The sequence below is a fragment of the Anolis carolinensis genome, chromosome 1 (genome assembly GCF_035594765.1).
Source record: "Anolis carolinensis isolate JA03-04 chromosome 1, rAnoCar3.1.pri, whole genome shotgun sequence".
NCBI lineage: Eukaryota > Metazoa > Chordata > Lepidosauria > Squamata > Dactyloidae > Anolis > Anolis carolinensis.
The window spans coordinates 204,432,877-204,453,239 of NC_085841.1; the positions used below are offsets into that span (position 1 = coordinate 204,432,877).

Genomic DNA, 20,363 nt, shown 5'->3' on the forward strand with positions numbered 1-20,363 from the left:
TGTAGATGAGGCCTAAGTGCACTCTGCCTGTGCCCTGGACGCCATTTTGGCCGAGGGAATTGCTAGGATACAAAGTGGGTGGGGGTCTACCTTTCTGGGTCATTTTTAAAGGGGGAAAACTGCTCTTTCTCATCCGCTAATTTGGGCTTTATTTTTTCTAGGTTTTTTTTTTGTTTGAAAGACAGACTGGATGACTATGTCTTTTGTGGCCAGATTTGGTTCAGTGGTTTTGTTGCTTACTCCATAGTAAAACGGCACATTACATTTTTATATATATAGATTTTCTACAGATGTCTAGTCAATAGATACCATCAAGAAAACTTTTAATGCATCCTTTCATATTGTTCAGATGATTCTTAAAGGAACATATAATAGTGTACAAGCACTTACATTAGAGGAGCAATAATGGAGCCTCTGTCCCATTGTACTGAAATGTTGCCTCGATACAGAAATAATATCTTAACACCTAGAGTGGCTGCAGTAATCCTGTTTTCCATGAAAACACCCTATTTGTAACACAGTACAGCCTCCATATCTGTGGAACCAATATACAAGGCTTCACTTAACCACAGGTTCATTTAGTGCCTCCTGAATATGCGACACCCTTTTCTCTATACCTCCGCCTTTCATCCCATTCACAAGGTTTATTTTCATCCATGGTTTCACAAATCAAAGCTCAAAACATTTCTCTTAATGATACGGGGCTGTACTGTATATGGATCCAGGCACACCACTTAAATTACTCTTTTCCAGAGGTACCATTTTAAGATCAAAGTCTTATATGCTTTTAGCCTACCATCAACCTATGCCAGTGTATTGACGCTGTCTCTCAAACATGCTCAATTGTATCAAGGATCTTGAGTGTCTCTGTTCAGAAACAGACCCTTAGCTCTCTACCTGAGAAGTTAAAGTGAGAGACAAGATGCTCTCCTTGTGGGAGAGCCTTCGCCCCAGTATTTCAGCTGATATTACCAACTAAAAAAGCTCCCCTAAATTCAGGACAGTGGAAGTCACCAAGGCATTTACTTTGCCCTTTATACACACAGATGCATACGCACCAAGCAAAGTAGAAGTATCAGCTGTACTGGGAACTGCTTTTACACAGCCTTTGAAAAAATGGAGCTATTTGTACAATTTCCTTCAGGCTAACATGGTGTTCTAACAGGTTTCTGGCTTAAATGTTGGTATCCGAAAACCTACAATAGGTATTTAGCCTAAACGGACATGTAGCTTTGAATTTGGTCTTTATTCAGCATATCCCTCTCAAGTGGAGTTGAGAATCCACTTATTCTAGTTGCAAGTTTGCACAGTCAGCATTTCTCTTGAACATCTGGCAAGTATAGATTTCAGTGCGAACTGGCATAGGTAAGGACACTGGGAAAGCAATATTCAACCATATTATGAACCTGCATGTTTTAAACTTGTAATCATGAACAAGGAATGGATCTGAGTAGTGATGCATGTGAATGGGGAATACAGTGATACTTGTAACTCCGACATGGCCTATTTTGCTAACAACTTCCTTCTCCATCAGGATAAATTACCTGATGGAACCAGTTTCTACTAAGTTGGACATGGAATCTGTGGCAGTGCGCGCATGAGCTGGTAAACACATATGATGATTTGGCTGTTGCTTATATTATGTCCACACCTGATTGAAGCTCTCCATAGCTTATCTGGGCGCATGCCTTTGCTAAGATTTATCACTCATTCCACTACAAACCAGGGAAAGATTGTGCTAAATGCTGTGTCTGCACACATTCTAATTCTTCTGTAACCTAAGAAGCAGAAATCATCTCCAGGAAATCTGTATTTACAAACAGGATCTTTTACCTGGGGCCTGTGAAATTGTTGTTTACAATTGGAAGGTATTAATTCTACTATGGCAAGTGCTGCTTTCTACATATAGTTGCTGGGAAAGTTGTTGCATGGACGCATCAAGTTCAGATGAGAAGCTGAACAGTTGTTTCACATTTTCTCTCCAGCACTAGTAACGAAATACATCTTTAGTGGAATCATAAGTTCAAACTACTCATGGTAGAAAGGAAACATTTCGAAACGCCCACTGGTATTAAATACAAAACAAAGATCTCCAAGAACAATTGTAATTCCAGTAAAATTATATACAAACTTATGCATAAACAAAGAAAACTTACAAAATTAGAAATACCGAACCATTTAGAATTGTCAGATTCAAGTTATATCCTGAATTTACATACATATACATGTTTATAAAATCTGAAACACTCTACTGACTAGAAACAAAAATTGACTTATTCATTTTTTAAAAGTTTTAAGACTAGAAGAAAGAATAAGAAATGTAAACTTCTTTTTAAAAAAAATACCACAATGGAAACATACTTATTCTATGTATTCTGTTTTATAAAGTGCTGGTGTAACCATTATTGTGGCACGCAGTTTCACTCTTAACCTTTCTTCCATATTAAAAACGCATTTATGGAACAGGACTTTGTTTTTGTTTTTTGAACGGCCTAAAATTAACACTTTTAAAAATGAAATTATGATGCAATAATTGGTAATCTCCCTGCTTCCCTCAAAAGTTTTAAACTGATAATTCTTAAGAAAATATGGCTTCCAGTAATGAAATTTTGCACAGATTTTCTGAATGTGGACTTAAATCTGCTTTGGCCTGATAATAAATATATGCCCAACTGCCTGCAACATCAGCCACACATTGTTTATGTGATTATGTTGGGAAATCAATGGCACTCCCTCTGCTAATTACTGGTAGAACACCTTGACGACTAAGCATTTGTGAAATGATTAGCTTTTACAATGCCACAAAAACAGTGACGTTTTCTTCTATACTTTCCTTCACTTCACCTGTGGTGCTAACATTCTGGTTGCAATATGGCTTTAGGCTGCTGATATATTTACGCTTACTTGAGTAAGCCCCACTAAACACTGTGGGATTTACTTCTAAGTAAACAGGCATACACCTATTAGTACAACTGTATCTTTGGTAAGAGCAACAGATTCAACTGATAAATAGGACGGAAATATTGGTAAAATAGAAGCTTAATGGGATGATGTCACCGTCGTGAGAAGATGAATTAAAATAAACGTCACGCTGCACTCTTTTGTGGGTGATCTCACTCAATAAAATTTGATTTGATGATATGAATAAGAGCTTTCAGACTTAAACTTTCACAAGATATAACTTGCCCTTAACTGGAATATGGCATTGCACAGATTCTCCTGCTGGCACGGAAGAACACCCAAACATTTTGGTAAGGAAACAGTTCAAGGCATTGCTGTGTGCAATACTAGAAATGCCTCTGAGCCTCTTCCACATCATGTGTACATGCAGAAAGTGGAAGGATAAGAAGTTAAGTATGCATTCTCCCAACTTAGGTATAAACCGGGGAATGCTAAATGCCAACATGTGAACAAGATCTAAGGCTGCAGCCCTATCTCCATTTACTATTTATGTACGTCCCACTGAGTCTCAACTTCTGAGCAAACATGCAAAAAACTGGGCTGCCAGTCAGGAATCCAGCCTAAGCGCTTGAGCCCCAGTGAATGAAAGACTTCACTGCAGCACAACTATATACTAGTAAGTCACTGATTTGAATCTTAACAAAAGATGACAGCATGGGACTATACTGTTAGACTGGAACAAAAGGGCTCATTTCTCTGCTGTGCCAAGTTCACATAGCTTTAGTTACAATACAAATGCAAGAGTATTATTAGATCATTCTTTGGCTTAGAACATGGTTAGGACGTGCTTTACTGACACTTTGTTAGTTAGCATTCAACGGATTCCTCTTCTAGGTTTGCCTGTTTTATTTTTGAGCACACCAAATACCACGTTTGGGACTTCAATGTAAAAAGTGCAAGTATACTCAACCATCTGCTTGCCTTTAAAGACAAGCCACCTCCGGTGCCAAAGACTCTAGATTCCTCCGAGTCAAACCCATTGCCAGCAATGGCAGCACAAAGAAGGGTCAACACAAGATCAACTCAAAAAGTGCATTTCCAGGGCAACCACAACAGAGCAGTGGGCAAGCCACAATCTTAAAGGACGTGCCACATGAGTAGGTCAAAATCTGAGTCAGTTCAAAATAGCTTGCAGGAGTGCCTTTGTTAACATACAAAGTCTGTTGGGAGTTCTTGAGGGTATGGCAAGGAGTCATCAAAGCGAAATCGCTTGGAAAGGGTACTGCTGTCTTCTGGAATATTCTCTTTATCTTCTTGCTCACTGCACATGCCATTACACATGGGCCTATTATTATTTCTCTCTTCTGTGCACTTGTTTATAAGATCGTGTGTTGGAGAAGAACTGGGACTTTCTTCAGGGCTGTACAACAAGAGGAAATCTCCCTGCTGAAGCCAAGAGTGAGATAGACAAGCTTCTGCTGTTGGTCGTTCTCTGAAACATAAATATCAAAAGAGGCATATAATTAAGATACAGAGCTTATCTGAACAATACAGTTGAGTAGTGAAGGGCAACTTTGGGACTCAGAAGTTCAGTTTTCTGGCCCGAGATCCTTAAAAGTCTACAGAAACTGCCAAAAAATGAAAAAAAAAATTAACTTGGATGGAAGTCTATTCTGGTTTTGAAAAACAAGTATAGTGTGAGGGGAGGTGTTCCACGCAACCTATTTGAAAAACAACATTTGGCACAGAAAAGTACCTTAGGATGAACCTCACACAGGGACAGAGAATAGCTTTTACCAGAACTAGATTTGGCCAGCTTAATTCTATAGCAAGAACAAGGCGATTTCAAAAAATACCTTAACATGAAAGAATATGCATCTGTGATGCACCAGCCATACAGGACACTGTGCACATTTTGTTTGATTGTTGTCTATATGTCAAGGTGAGATCCCAATACTTACAACCGCTTTTGGTGACTGGGATCCAACTGCCAAATGGTCTTATTTTCTTTCTGAGGAGAATCTACACTTAGTTCGCTGCATGGCCAAATTCATTATAAAAGCTGCCCACTTGGGAGAACTCTTTATCTCTCTTTTACACTCGTCACTCTACTCCCCTGCTTTCATCTCGTAATTTAATCCCATTTTACCAAACTTATTATTCAATCAAGTTTTATTGTGTTTTAATTTATTTTAGTTAACTATTAGAGAAGTTTTATGATAGTGATTACTGTTTATTTGTCTATGTATTCTTTGTTTTTTGTTTTTTATTATTGTTATAGTCAGTGGACTAATCAATAAACAGATCTATTTATCTATTTGAAAGATGAATTATTGGAAATTGTGGAAAGAACAGAAAGGGGCACTTCAGATAGTGTGAAAGGACAATGTTGTAAAAACTGTCTTGAGAGCCACATCCAACCCAAGGACATTCATTCATTACCATCTAGCATGGAAGGGAGCTGTCTTGTGGTATTGTTATTTTAGGAATTCATATTGTAGGAACACAGTTTTAAGTGTTCTTTATTTCAAACCACATACTTACTCAGGATTTTTAATGAGTAGCTTTTGAATGAAGTCTCTAGCCAACAGTGAAACAGAAGCAAAAGTTTCTTCAGAATAATCCACATTTCCTTGCGAAATATTGAGGTATGTTTCTTGTTTATCTGCTCCCACAAATGGAGATTCATGCGTCAGCAGCATATATGCAATTACGCCTACACTCCTGGAATTAGAAAAGGCATATTTTATTCTCACCATGCATGCTGTTGTCCAAGTTGCAGTGGCCAGTTACAAGTCAAGATTCCAAAAGATTCCTAGCAACTTGCTATATCTTCAAGAGATTTTTTATAAAGTCTTGATAACAGGAGAGAGATCAAAATTCACACAGCAAGAAAATGTAATGCTCTAGGAGCCATTTTGATTGAAGGGCAGGGTATAAATGCTCTAAATAGGTAAGGCCCCTCAAATTTTAAAACAGCAGTAGCATGGAATAGAGCTGTCTTAGGTACTTCTTGTAAGATTCTTGAGTTAAAACAAAAATGTGGGAGAAGAAAGGAAATTTCGTAATCATCTTCATTCCTTCTTTTCATCTCTACCTCATTCAGTAGCACATAGATTGTGTCTTAGTCATACTTAACCACAGCTCACTCTCCAATGCTAGAAATAGGAAGGTAAGGACCAAAAATGTATTCTAGTGAAAAGAAATTTTTGTAGCAAACTTTTAAACTCACACTACAGCTGTGATGTTCCTAATGCTGTTTTAACCTTCTAAGAATTAGTCTTACCATATATCTGTGGCTGTAGTAATAGGATCATAGTTTAAGACTTCTGGCGCTGTTGGGAGAGAAAAAATACTATTAAATCAAGACTTAAAAGAAGTCCTCTCATGTGCCTAACTAGCAACATGTTTTGACATACTCAGGACAACTGCCTTAATGCAGATGTGTGATGCCATTTTACAGTATAGGCTTACAAGCGTTCAGAGAATAGCTCTTACTGAATATCCACATAATGTTTCATATAATCCTCAGTTTCCATTGCCTAGGCTAGTATTCCCAAACAACTCCTAAAACTCTGGATTAATGGAGCCAGTGGTTAGCACCTCAGGAAGCTGAAATTAACAACCACTGGAGAGCAGTTACTTAGATGCAGAGAGACATAGGTTTGAACACAGATAATCTAGTCATTACTTTGCTACTATAGATCACAAGGGATATTTTTCCATTCTGTATATATGTGTATGCGTGCACACATGTGCATGTATGCACATTATATGCATAGGAATACATGCACATAAAGAAGCCTGGCCTACAGACCCACATTTCCATCCTATACTGACTGCTAACATAATTCTCCATGTTCCCACTACTGCTGTGATTTCTCCCTTTGCTATGTTCTTACTTCCCTCTCTTTCCCAAGCACTACACAATTCAACAGTCAAGCAAACTTATCTGTATAATGAAATTAAATTTTGTTGTAAAAATGTAATAAATTTCCTGTATAATGCGCCAGTGGCTGGAAAAATACCCAAGGTGGATAAACACTATGTAACACGATTTTTTGTTCCTGGGTTATAAATATCATTTCCTAATTGGTTCTATCATAAAAACATGGAAAGAGTTTATTAAACCACAAAACTTTGTTTTTGCGGGACATCCTGCAACACATTTTGCTATAGTTTTTCAATGAATATCTAATAGATTTTCAACCAATTCAACATAGTTTGTGGCAGCATAGAAAATAATAACTACTTCCAAAGTAAGCACAGCACAATTAAACAGGAAATAAGACATTCAAACCAGGAACATATTTTTTTCAAATTTTATTACATGGTAATCCTTCTTCTATGCAGGACATCAAAGCTACCTCCCTCCATGAGCCTGGAGTTAATGTTGATCACTTTTTCAATACATAGACCATACGGGCATAGTGATTTACCTTGATATTCAGGGGTTCCAACAATTTCCCGTAGTTCGTAGCAATTGCCAATCTTCCGAGACATGCCAAAATCCACTATTTTAATATCGCCAAGGGGACACAGGCTGCTCAACAAAATATTCTGGGGCTACAATAAAGAAAAAATAACAATATTGAAAACATTATTTAGCTATGATTTCTTATACATAGTGATATAACTCCTCTAACATGGTCACTATCATTGTAGTCAACTATTCTCCAACCTCTATTCATTTTATCAAAGTCTGAACATACCCTATGTACTCATGCAGAAGTCTAGAAATTTTAGTCAAAAAAATCAATCCCAAAAACTGGGTCAACTTATCCACGAAACAATACGAGTACTGTACCTTCAAACTTATCCAAAAAAGGAACAATCCCCTTCTCTGAGTGGCAAAAGGCAAGAGCTTAGTCTGTCCTGGAAGAACCTACAAGAATCAACAACTATTCTCTCTGCTATCATATCATTTTTTGGCTTTTTAAAATGCCTGCATAGGGAAATGAGGGCGGCAGGCAGGGTAGTTGCCCCCCTGAAGCAATGCTATGACTTTCACATCTCTATGGAATGATACTGAAATTATCTATAGGTCATGTCAAAATCCATACTTTTGACCATAAAACCTCTCCTCAACTTATACATGACATTGACTTATACATGGGTATGCCGGTTTAAAAAATTAAATGTCCACAAGCACATAAAACCCAAGCATCACATAGATGCACTGGAAACAGTAACAAAATCAGAAACATTAACAACAATTAACTATTTTAAAAGGCAGAACACCAAGATGGAAAAAAATACCTCCAAATATTAACAAGATGCTTAAATGCGCGTGTGTGTATATGTATGTATGTGTGTGTGTGTGTGTGTGTGTGTATATGTGTGTGTGTGTGTGTGTGTGTGTGTGTGTGTGTATATATATATATATATATATATGTATGTATGAGAGAGAGATATGGAACATTATCCCTTATTGTACTTCTAAACTTGAGATTAAGGTATCTAGTGTAAAAGCCTAATGTAAAAGCATTCATTGCCTCTGAAGCAAAGATGCGAGCCACTCGATTCCTTCAAGCAGGGAGGGGGAGGAAGATGGCCTAAATATTGAAACATGCTTTTCCTAACCCAAACGGTAATAATTCTATACTCTCAAACGTAATGATTCTACCACAAATTGTCAACTGTAGTATTAGCATTCATGTTACTCCAATGAAAACTTGTTGACTGTCAAAAAAGAACATCAAAATGATGCTATTTTTACAATTTAAAAATTACTAAAAACCAAGATGATTAAAAACATTAAAAACCACTAAACTACTAAAATTAATTAAAATGATTTAAAAAATCCAAAACCCTAAAAACAAATTTGAAATAATTTCTGAACAACCAGTTAGTTGAGTAACAAATTAATATTAATGAATTATTTTCAAGTCCCTAGGAACTTTTGATCAATTGTCAAGTGGCTATTCACAGCCAACCAAATTTTGGGTGTGGTTAAGGGCCTCCCAGATCAACAGACCTGGTTTCAGTGCAAGAATTGTTGATGGCTGTAGATCCACTGTGATCTGCATCCATTGCAAAAAATATAGCTTTTTGGAACCAATCAGGTATTATTAGCAAATCCTGATTTCTGTCGTGTTTTTTCATTAATTATTTTCAATAATAATATTTATCCAATATTTATTTGTTGATCAACTAACTGGTTTTAAAATATTAAAATATATTTCAAATTTGATCCCTCCATCCCAAATCTGGAAGTCAACAACAGGAGTAGATGAAAACACTGTTTTGAGGACATGAAGATGTCAAGACATCTTAAACCTTCATCTTTAGATTGCGGTCTAGCAAATAAAATCTTGACTATTTGGTGCTCTTGAACACTGAGGTTTTGTGGATCCATTTTGTTGTTTACTTGGTCAAATACCTCTGGAATGAGGCACTATTCTACATAAATACTGTGGTACTGGTCAAGTAGTCTGATTCTATATTCAATACACCTTTTAAATAGATTTCCAAGATTAAAATGATATTTTATCCATTTCAACAATTTGGATGCTTCTAAGAGAGATTTTGCCCCCGACTGCTTACATAAGCTTGTACTGTTGTGTTGCACATATTAACATGCAAAAGTCTGCTCCAAATTAGATATTGGAAAGCTTTTATAGCTAAACAGACTCTTTTTCAGTCTAGCCAATTTATGTTGTGCCTGGCTTCTCTGAAGATCATATATCCTGAGCTGTCTCTCTTAGACAATGTGCTATCCAGCCTGTTAAGCTGGCATCTATTGTTACTGTTACTCTTTCTGGATTGACAAACAGTATTTGGTGTTCCAAGCAGGAATGTCCACAAAGGACCTGACATCATATGTTGGCAATGTATTTTGTTTACTATTGCCATTTGGTGAGGATGAAAAAATAGAATAGCCAACACACTTGAAAATGACCCTCTGGTAAAATTTATATCATTGATATTAACAACCCACATATGCTAAGTGTATTGTATCGCATTGTACAGCCTTAACAAATGTCAGATTTTTCTTCATATTTGTATTTTGTGAGTTTTAATTGGCTTTTCTTGTCATGCAGGCATTTTACAGTAGTTTCCAGAGCTCTTTAAACTTTGCACTGTGAAGATACTTTCAGGAGTATGTCAAAATATAAAAGAATATGCCCCCCTTCTCTCAAGAGTACCACCAAAAACACTAAAACCTTTATAAATACATATGACACCAATACAAAGTCTAAAGGGATCACTTGAAATAAACTGTATCTTTCCTGGTAAACAAAATAAAATTGCCTTTTACATACTATGGTCATGGAGACAAATAGCTAACAGTACTTCTGTCAAACTGAAAGATGTCAGAATAATATCTGAATCCAAAAATCCAGAATACTCTTGATAAGCTGTGCTATTTCCATTTGAAATACTGCAACCCCAAAAAGAAATATTTAGCTCCATCCTTCTGTTATGTTTTGGCAGCCAAAAGGACACTGAGTAAATTCCTGTTAATTTCTACTGTAAACAGACTGCTCTGATGGATCAAATGTGAAGAATATGCTGTATTTCCTGTACTACAAACATTAGTTTCTCTTTTTTCCCCCTTTAGTACTAGAGAAGAGACATATCTGTTATTCGGATTTTCTAGAAAACTATATGCCTGTTCCTGTAACCTCCCACAAAAGGGCAACATAACAGTACAAGATTATGTAAGCAGTTGGGGACAAAAGAAACTTCCCTCCTGTGCAGTGGAGACAGAAAACACATACAATTCTCATTGTAAAACTGGTTAGCATAAAGTAATTCCAGTAGACCGTCAGTAGAAAATAAGTGTTGACACGTGATAGCACTTTGTTGACCCCTGCTTACATATATGCTCACTTATATATATACTGCACAAACCATGACAACTAGTGTAACACCGTTATAAAATCCATGTGTCAAATATTATTATAATTAGGAGTGAATTACAATATCTCAGCTAATTTCATTAAGGCAGAGGTTGTATCTTGTTGGCCTATAACTCTGATCATTTCCCAGCAATGGGCATATTGCTCTAATTTAAGCAGTTACTATAAAAGGCATGCCACTAGACATTAAACATTCCAGCAACTGTGTCAACTCCCTCCTTTTATAGAGCTTTTATTTTTTGTCATTGAAGAGTTGAATATCAGTGTAACTATGGACACAGGCAAAACATTTAAGACTTGTATTTAAGATTTATTACCTTTAAATCAAGATGTACAATGTTGTTCTGATGCAGGTAACAAATGCCTTCCAGTATTTGTCGTATCAGCCTAATAATATCAGTTTCATGAATGGCTTCTTCTAGATCGTCTAGACATAAATTAAAGATTTCTCCTCCAGCAGCACTGGGAAGGAATACATACATAACTTTAAGTACCTAATTCTCAATCAGGAAGGCCTCTGATATCAGAGATCAGTTCTAACTCAGATATCAATGATCCTTTCAAGCTTCAAAACAGTTTGATTTAGACACATGGTCAAGCACTCTTTTGAGTGAAATTAGAAAGAGCTGCAGGAAAAAGTCAAACAATCACTCAGGTTTAGGTTTTTCTGCCCCTCCAGCAGCAAATTCTTTCAAAGAGAAAAACGTAATGTGGATTACACACAAAACCATATGCAAGCCTCACATTTGTGAGCTCAGTTAAATGGCATCCCTTTCTAGGATGCCAACAGATACCAGAAAACAAAGAAATAGGTTTTAGTGGGAACTGAAATCTCAGCACAGCATGTTACTGACTGCAAAGGAAATGGATATTTTATTTCAAAAGTAATGAGGTGGTCTTCTAAACCAACAGAAACAACAGGTAATGTTTCAGAAAACAGATATAGTGCCACATTAAGATAGTTTCATCTTCTCTGCATTTTCGAGAAAAAGCACCTTTAATTATCTGAGGCAATCTAAAAGTACAGTAGAGTCTCACTTATTCAAGCTAAACGGGCCGGAAGAACCTTGGATAAGTGAATATCTTGGATAATACGGAGAGATTAAGGAAAAGCCTATTAAACATCAAATTAGGTTATGATTTTACAAATTAAGCACCAAAACATCATGTTATACAACAAATCTGGCAGAAAAAGTAGTTCAATACAATACGCAGTAATGTTATGTTGTAATTACTGTATTTATGAATTTAGCACCAAAATATCACGATATATTGAAAACATTAACTACAAAAATGGCTTGGATAATCCAGAAGTTTGGATAAGCGAGGCTTGGATAAGTGAGACTCTACTGTATTTTTATTCTGAACTACAGTCCACCTACATCTTAGAAAGAAAGAAAGAAAGAAAGAAAGAAAGAAAGAAAGAAAGAAAGAAAGAAAGAAAGAAAGAAAGAAAGAAAGAAAGGAAGGAAGAAAGGAAGGAAGGAAGGAAGGAAGGAATGTTGACTTTAAACTATAAAAAGAATATCAACTTTATTCACAACTTTTCAAGATATGCTAAAAATGTAACCGGAATGCATTTTAATTTTGCCACTTTGGTCTCATACTTTTCTTACAGCCATCTTATTGAGTTATATTTAACATACACATGATTTTGGAAATAAGATGAAAACAAAATATACGCCAGAACCACAGATATTACATTGACCAAATTTATTCCATTACATCTTAAGATGTAAACACTAAAGTGCTTGCACATGTTGGCTGAGACAGCTGTATTTTCACAACCCGTTTGAAAGTTCTTCATCCAAATATAACTATATGTACTAAGACTGTGATCATATATTCATGTTATGAGGATGCTCCATGGTACCTGAAGATATACATTGCAGGCTTGAAATTACTTGTGCTATGGCTTGTTCCTAAGCAAAGGTGAACATAATTATGTTCTGTTTTATATGCTTGATAGGAAAATGTCCAAATTGCTAAAAACTGACTGTCCTTCTACTTTGCCTTGGTTCTGCCTAATGCCTATAACTGCCCATTGCTGGAATATGGGTGACATTTGCTAAATTAGAATTTAGACCCAGGAGTAAAGTTACAGAGAGATAGAAGGCTTTCATCTTGGGGAAAAAGTAGCAGCAACTCAGCTGTTCTCACTTGTTAGCTGCTTCTGCCAAGTGTACAGATGCTGAGCACCAATTAGTTGTTTCAAGCTGCTCCAGTGAAAAACCAAAACATGCCCCCCTGTCTCTGTATGTAACTAGAGTACTGTATTTTATTCAATTTTGTGGGATGGCTAGAATCTTTAAGTTGGATTTAGTCACCTCCAACAGGGGTCCAAGTACTTTCCATAGCAATTATTCCTTCGGATCTATAGAATCTACTATTAGGTTATATTTCAGTGCAGGAAAACTATGAGAAACCAGGTAAAACAGAGTGTTGCTGAGCATTTTACAGAATCCCATCCAGCAACCCATTTCACACAGTAATCTTAGAGACTGTTGTTGTGTGATGGTTATGGCTTCAAGTGTTACTGCAGTAAAAAGCATGTTAAATTTATTGGCTTACTATCATAGCTAGTTATCACATAACTCAAAAGAATCAAGAAACAGCAGGCAACAGTGCATTAAAAGCCCACTTAAAATTTCTAGCACAGGAATGGATGAAGTGCAGGTCACCAGCCATCTATTTACTTCTTGATTTTGCTTCTGTTTAAAAAAACGCATGGACAGCGAAGCCAGGTGGCAAGAAGAAATTATGTCACATAGCCAATTGCAAACTCTAGAACCCATGAATTGTTATGGGAAAAAATAGGTTATAAGAAAGGAATTGGGACAAGACACTTCACAATTTGGGTAGGCAGATATGTCCGTTAGACCTTTGGAAATTGCCCAACCCTGTCCTTGCACTTTCATCTTCTCTGATGAACCCCAGCTACAAAAAATAGTGCAGGGGTTTTCATAGGTTAGAACGAATACAGGACTGTAGATAGAGCAGAATAAAGCAAAAGGTGTGCAACTGAAACAATTTGGGATATACACAACAGTGGCTCACCATTCTAGTATAAAGGAATTGGTGAAGAATACATATAAATAAAAATAAGAAGAACCCAACTAGATCAGATAAAAACAGATTTTCCAGTTTATGGGAAATCTCCCAGCAGGATTCAAGCTCCCAAGTTTACCATCAATTGATATACAGAAACATGCAGCCTCTCAGTCTGGAGGCAATACATAGCCATCCTAAATATTGTGAGAAACTGGCTCAAAAAATCTTGGTTGGGATTATTCAGTCAAGTTAAGATCCATGACCATAGTTCAGGTACTTAAATTTCACTCTCAAATGAGAGTAATCTGATATCTATAATCACATCATTGAAATAACAACTGAACAGAACACAACCTCTCAAGACTCACCTAGCTAAGGATAGGCATAACTCCGAAGCTGGTCTTAGTTCTTTTTAATTATCTTATTATAGCAAATCAGTTTTATTCATTATTTCTACAAGAGCCAGTTCTAAGAAATCAACATAAATCAACCATAATGGAAGGCAAATTAGCATCTTTCATACTTAAGTTACCACTAAACATTTTAAAAATAATGATTTGCCAATCATACTATAAAGAACAGCAAATAGATCAAAAGCACAACAGATAGAATCATAGATTATTCTAACAAAAGAACAAAGAAACAAGAGCTAAATGCAATAAAATGTAAGACATGCAAGTTCTCTAAGGCCGTATTTCTGGTTATGTTAGGTCGACTGATGCATACAATAAATATGTGAATAGGTCCATCTGAAGGTGACGTAATGTATACTTACTATTCTAATACTAAGATGATTTCATTTGTTGTTTCATAGACTTCATGGAGATTTACTACACGGGGACTCAGCCTTGTTACTTCTAGAACAGCAATTTCATGCAGGATCTCAGCTTTGCACTCTTGGCCTCTTCTCCTCTTCTTCAGGAACTTAGCTGCATATTCTTGGCCTGAGGATTTTGCAATACATTTTCTAACCACAGCAAATTTTCCTCTGTAAAATCAAAAAAAGCAATTTGTGAAATACCACAGTATCAAAAAATAGAATTTAAGATTAAAAACAGACACACTTAAATGTTTCAACAGATTTGTGTAAATGCTAAAAACAGCCACTAGGTGATGTTCAGAAAACCTTTGCCAGATTTTTGGGACCCCAACACAGAGCTAAGAGGATTCCATTTGGAGTCAGGAACCAGAGTTTAAGAAGCAGTGATTTAGGCTAGTGCTACTCAAAATGGTAATTCTGGATCATTGCCAGTCCTCTGAACCTTTGGCTGGTGATGCCTGGCACACTGGAAAAAAATGAATAGTTTGTCCTTCACATCAAATAACCCAAGAAACATTGATCTCGACCAGGTTCCTGAATCAAGAACAAACCAAATACATTGGACTAAAAACTCAATCAAATAACATCCCCATGGCCACTGGAGTTGAATAGAGCTGAAGTCTAATATATCTAAGTTGTAGAAAGAAAACAAAGCTCTGGACAAAATTTTCAACGAACATAAAACAAGGCATTGATACCTTGAACAATTTCCACTCTTTCTCCCAATAAATCTCAGATACCTTCTCAAAGTTAATGTCAAGGATGTGCAGTAGCTTCATTCAACAAATTTGAGAGTTTTGTGACATTACTCACAAATCTGTAAAGGCATATCTAACCACAATTCCAATCAACACCCCAAAACACATGAATCACAGAAACAACCTAACTTATATAGAAAATATTAATAACTGCACATTCTTTTATAACACATATTTAATCTAAGTTCAGATGTAGGATTTAAAAGGTCGTAAGCTAACTCTCTAAACCTACAATACTACATGTAGCAGATGTTTGGTTCCATACTGTATTTAGAAAATCATTATTTTCAAGAATTCTTGAAGCAAACGTTCTTAATTAAGAAAAACTGGCACAAGAATAATTTGAGCACCACTGAAACTGTGAGTTCGAGCCCAGCATGTCTAGCTTCCCAGAAAGTCAAATCAGACACAGATGGAGTGAAGGTAAAATCAGAGGTTTATTCTTAAAGATAAAAGAGGATGTCAGCAGAGAGAGCACTCTAAAGTGCTGTCATACCGCAACTACAAATACACAGCATTTATATTTCATTTTACAGCTATTCATGAAACCTGCACTTGCTCCTGATTGACTCGGGAACTTCCCAGTTAGGATCTACATCCTACTTGGCTAAGGACTCTGTCTGACATCATTAGTGGTTGGTTCTTTGTGGTGGTGGGAAATTTAATATATTGTCATTAGAATATTTGAAATATCAGTCCATTTATCGATCCACCAATGAGAGAGGTTTGATTGGAAAGGAATGCGGTGTAGCATTGGGCAATTGGCTGATGATGAGTTTATTGTTTTGACTCTGGTGGAAACAATGTGGTTAATTTAAAGTACACAATAGGTACTTGAAGATGATGACCATGTCAATAGGTGCTGCAGGGTGTGGCTGGCTAGGGACATGAGAGATTGATCATACCCACAGATAGGCTCAAATCGTATCACGAAAGAACAGGAAACATACCCAGGAGCTCTGATGCAAATTTATTGTGTGTTGCCCGCATGTCTCCCAGTTCATTGGAAATTAGAGGGATTGTTCCCTGGAGTTCACGCATGTTTGTCAACATTCCAAAGACAATTCATGAGAGAATTTGCTATAGCACAAAGGTGTGCACGCTCACTGAATGTCCCAACAAAGCCGATTTGTGGTCTGATTTCTCAATATCATATCTAAGATAATGTTTGTATTAAAATTCATGTATGTCAGAACCCTGCTACTAGAGCCTGGATGTGGCTCTGAGTTTCAGGGTCACTGACATTGATAAGACACCTGCGTCCCAGGACTCGGAGGAGAAACGGCTGATGGACTTGGCGGGGAATTTGCGCGGGGTTTTACTGAGCGGGAAGAGACTGTTCAAATGAGGGGGAGGGTATATAAAGGAGGGTTGGCCGGAGCCTCCCATTCTTGGCTTTTCTGATGTTCATGTTTCCTACAGTAAAAGTTCCTGGTGATACCACAGAGAGTCTCGTGTGTTCATTCAGGAGCGGCTGTGGTGAGCTGACACTAAGCCAAGAATACGGACACCATCCCACTGTAGCGGTGAGGTGTAACATGCAAGTGGAGGATGAAGAGCTCTTGGGCGCCGGAGGAGGAAGGTCGGAAAGGGCCACTCCCGAGACGGACGCTGAGTTCCACCAGCTGGCGGCCCTGGCGTCATCCACCGCTTATGCCCAGCCAAATGGGGTAACCCAGAGGCGCGGAGTGGTGCGGGGAGATAGCACCGGAGGAGAGGAAGGTTCACCTTCCCCAGGCCCGCAAAAGATGGTGTTTCTGGAGGAGAGGATGTCGGCGATGGAGACCACCCTGGCAGTGATGTCGAGGGCGATGGAGCGCCTGGCGGTTTTGGCGGAGCCGGAGCGAGGAAGGGAACTCCGGGCTAGCTCAATGTGGGACGTGAGCATGGGAAGCAGCCAGGGCTTTGCAGACCTCCCAGCACCGAAGGGAAGGGAAATGCGAAAGGAGCCCGGTGCCCGGCCCAAGATCCAAACGAGCCTGACGCGGGTGGAGGAGAGTGACGACGAAGGGGAAAAGCCTCCGAGAATCCCGGCTACGCTCCCAACTGAGACCCTGGTGCCCCTGGCGAATGCCGGGCGTGGCACAGGACAAAGGGAAGCAGCAGCGGGGCCCACTGGCCCGCAAGGGGGCTTGCGACGGGCGGAGAATTGGGGATTGCCACCACAGGGACCCCTACCGAGACGAGAGGAACTAAGGATCGAGTTTGGGGGAGAGTCCTCTGAACTGGATTTTTTCCTGACCACGGTGAGGGGCTATATGGAGGACAATGCCCACACTTTTAGAACGGAATCCAGCCGGGTACGGGCCATTGGTGCAGTGTTGAAGAGGGGAGCGGCCAGCTGGTACGTTCAACTACACGCGCGGCGCGACCCATGTCTGGGGTCACTCCGACGCTTTATGGGGGCCCTGGAGACCCGTTTCCGAGATCCACTGGAGCAGATCCGGGCGAGGGAGGAGTTGAAGACCGTCTCCCAGGGGCAGAGGTCGGTATCTGAGTATGCGGAGGAGTTCCAATGCCTCGCTGAAAAGGTGCCGGAATGGTCTGCAGTGACAAAGATAGAACTCTTCAAAGAGGGGCTCAGGCGGGAGATCCTCTCCTGGGCGGTGCATCGTGATGAGCCTGACACACTGCGCGGATGGATTCAGCTGGCGGGGCGCATCGAGACATCGCTGGCCCAGGCGAGGAGGCACCGAGGAGGGCTACAGCAGCGGCCGCAGATGAAAGAGGGGAGCCGGAAGGAGGGATCAACCCCAGCCGGGAGGAGAACGGAGCCGACAGGGAACGTGAGCACCAGCAGGAGGGGCTGCTTCGTGTGCGGCCGTTTGGGCCACAGGGCTGCCGAGTGCTGGCAGAGAAAAGGGGAAGGCGGAGGCCCGCCCAAACCAAGAGCCGTGGCAGGGAAACGCGCCGAGGAAGAACCACCGATGAGGCACCACTCGGGGGGGTTGGTAAGTCAGGACAAAGCCATGATAGTGGTCCCCATTCAGCTGGAAAGTGGCAGCAAACAAGCAACCTGCAAAGCATTTGTGGATTGTGGATGTTCCAGGAACATCATCTCCCCTGAATTAGCCGAGGGATTGGGATGCGAAAGAACGAACCTAGAATCCCCAATAGCTTTTTCGCAGTTGGACGGATCCACAGCATCGGGATCATTAGCTAAGTACAGTGCCGAAGATGTAAAGTGTAAGATAGGGAGTTGGGAAGGAAAGGTGTCATTTGTGATATCACAAATAGCCAGCTATAATGTTATACTAGGCATGCCATGGCTGGGGCAGGCCAACCCGCAAATCAACTGGGAGGATAAGAGCATGATCTTCAGGATGAAGTTGGAAGGAGGGAGCCAGGAAGTGGAAAGGGAGCCGGGGAAAAGGGGGGAGGAAGACTCTATCAGGATAGCAGAACTGGCAGATAAATTACCCCCAGAGTATCGGGATTTTGTGGACGTATTTGATGAGAAGGAAGCAGACAGTTTCCCACCGAAGCGGAGAGTTGAAGTGAAGATAGAGCTAGTCCCAGGAGCAGAGCTTCCTAAGGCAAAAATATACCCAATGTCGGCTAGGGAAAAGGAGGAACTGAGAAAATACATTGATAAAAACCTAGCGAGGGGTTTCATAGAGCCTTCAAATTCCCCTCTAGGGGCGCCTGTGTTGTTCAGGCGCAAAAAGGACCAAACGCTGAGGCTCTGCATTGACTACAGGGGCCTGAATGCAATCAGTTCTGGAAATAAATACCCCCTACCTTTAGTGAAGGACTTGATCGCCCAGTTATCGGAGGGACAGATATTCACTAAATTGGACTTAATTGAAGCGTACCATAAATTGCAGATTAAACCAGAGGACAGGTGGAAGACGGCCTTCTCCTGTGCATTCGGATTATTCAATTATCGTGTGCTCCCTTTCGGTTTGTGCGGCGGAGGCGCCGCGTTCATGCAATTAATCAACGAAGTGTTGCATCCATTGTTGTACAAGGGAGTCTTTGTTTTTTTAGATGACATATTGTTAGTATCTCGGACTAAGGAGCAACACATAGAACTAGTCAGGGAAGTCCTGCAAAAGTTGAGAGAAGCAAAACTGTATGCGAAGCTTGCCAAGTGCGAGTTCAATAAAGACCAGATAGACTTTCTGGGGTATAGGATTTCCTCCCAGGGAGTGGCGATGGACCCTGCGAAGGTAGAAGACGTGAGGGGGTGGGAAGCCCCCAAAACACGGAAGCAGCTGCAATCCTTCCTAGGGTTCGCAAACTTCTATAGAACATTTATCAAGGACTTTGCGCGCCTCACTTTGCCATTAACGGATTTGTTAAAGACTAAAGGTAGGGGAGAAACAGCCAAAGTGAAGGCCCCAGGGGCCAAACTGACCTGGACAATAGAATGCCAGGAAGCTTTCGAAGCCCTTAAAAAGCGTTTTACTGAGGAGCCTGTCCTACAGCACCCTGATATGTCTAAAGCCTTTGTATTACATTGCGATGCGTCAGACCGGGCATATGGGGCAGTTCTGCTACAGAAAGACGAGGGGGGGAACCTGAAGCCATGTGGCTATCTGTCAAAAAAGTTTAGCGATACAGAAAAAAACTGGCCGATTTGGGAGAGAGAAGCCTTAGCGATTCTAAAAGCACTAGAGTGCTGGAGACACTTTCTGGAAGGAAGTGGAACACCGTTTGAGGTGTGGACTGACCATAGAAATTTACAGTATCTAAGATCCCCTCGTAAACTATCAGCGAAGCAAATTAGATGGGCCCAATATTTCAGCCGTTTTGATTTCAGACTCAGATTCTTCCAGGGGAAACATAATATACTCGCTGACGCTCTCTCTCGGATGCCTCAGCACGGGGGAGGAATTCAGGAATCTGAAGGGAGTATTTTTCTTGATAAGCAATGGGGCCTGGCAGTACTAACTCGAGCACAAGCGGCCAAAGAAAACAAACGTACTGCCATTTCCACGGGGGGAGGAGAAATATGGGAGGAAG

General features: G+C 39.7%; 1 protein-coding gene across 2 annotated transcripts in view; it reads right to left on the bottom strand.

Annotated features, from left to right (window-relative positions):
- Positions 1-306: 306 nt before the first annotated feature.
- The window catches only part of stk17b (serine/threonine kinase 17b), a 41,657-nt gene continuing 21,600 nt past the window's right edge, over positions 307-20,363 (bottom strand). For both annotated transcript variants that reach the window (XM_062964091.1, XM_003225057.4), the window contains 6 exons: positions 14,593-14,805; positions 11,084-11,228; positions 7,341-7,467; positions 6,188-6,236; positions 5,446-5,625; positions 307-4,393 (listed from right to left, as the gene is read on the bottom strand). In XM_062964091.1, the coding sequence (XP_062820161.1) occupies positions 4,108-4,393; positions 5,446-5,625; positions 6,188-6,236; positions 7,341-7,467; positions 11,084-11,228; positions 14,593-14,805 (1,000 nt within the window). In that variant the 3' untranslated portion in view covers positions 307-4,107. The remainder of the gene's footprint in view (positions 4,394-5,445; positions 5,626-6,187; positions 6,237-7,340; positions 7,468-11,083; positions 11,229-14,592; positions 14,806-20,363) is intronic.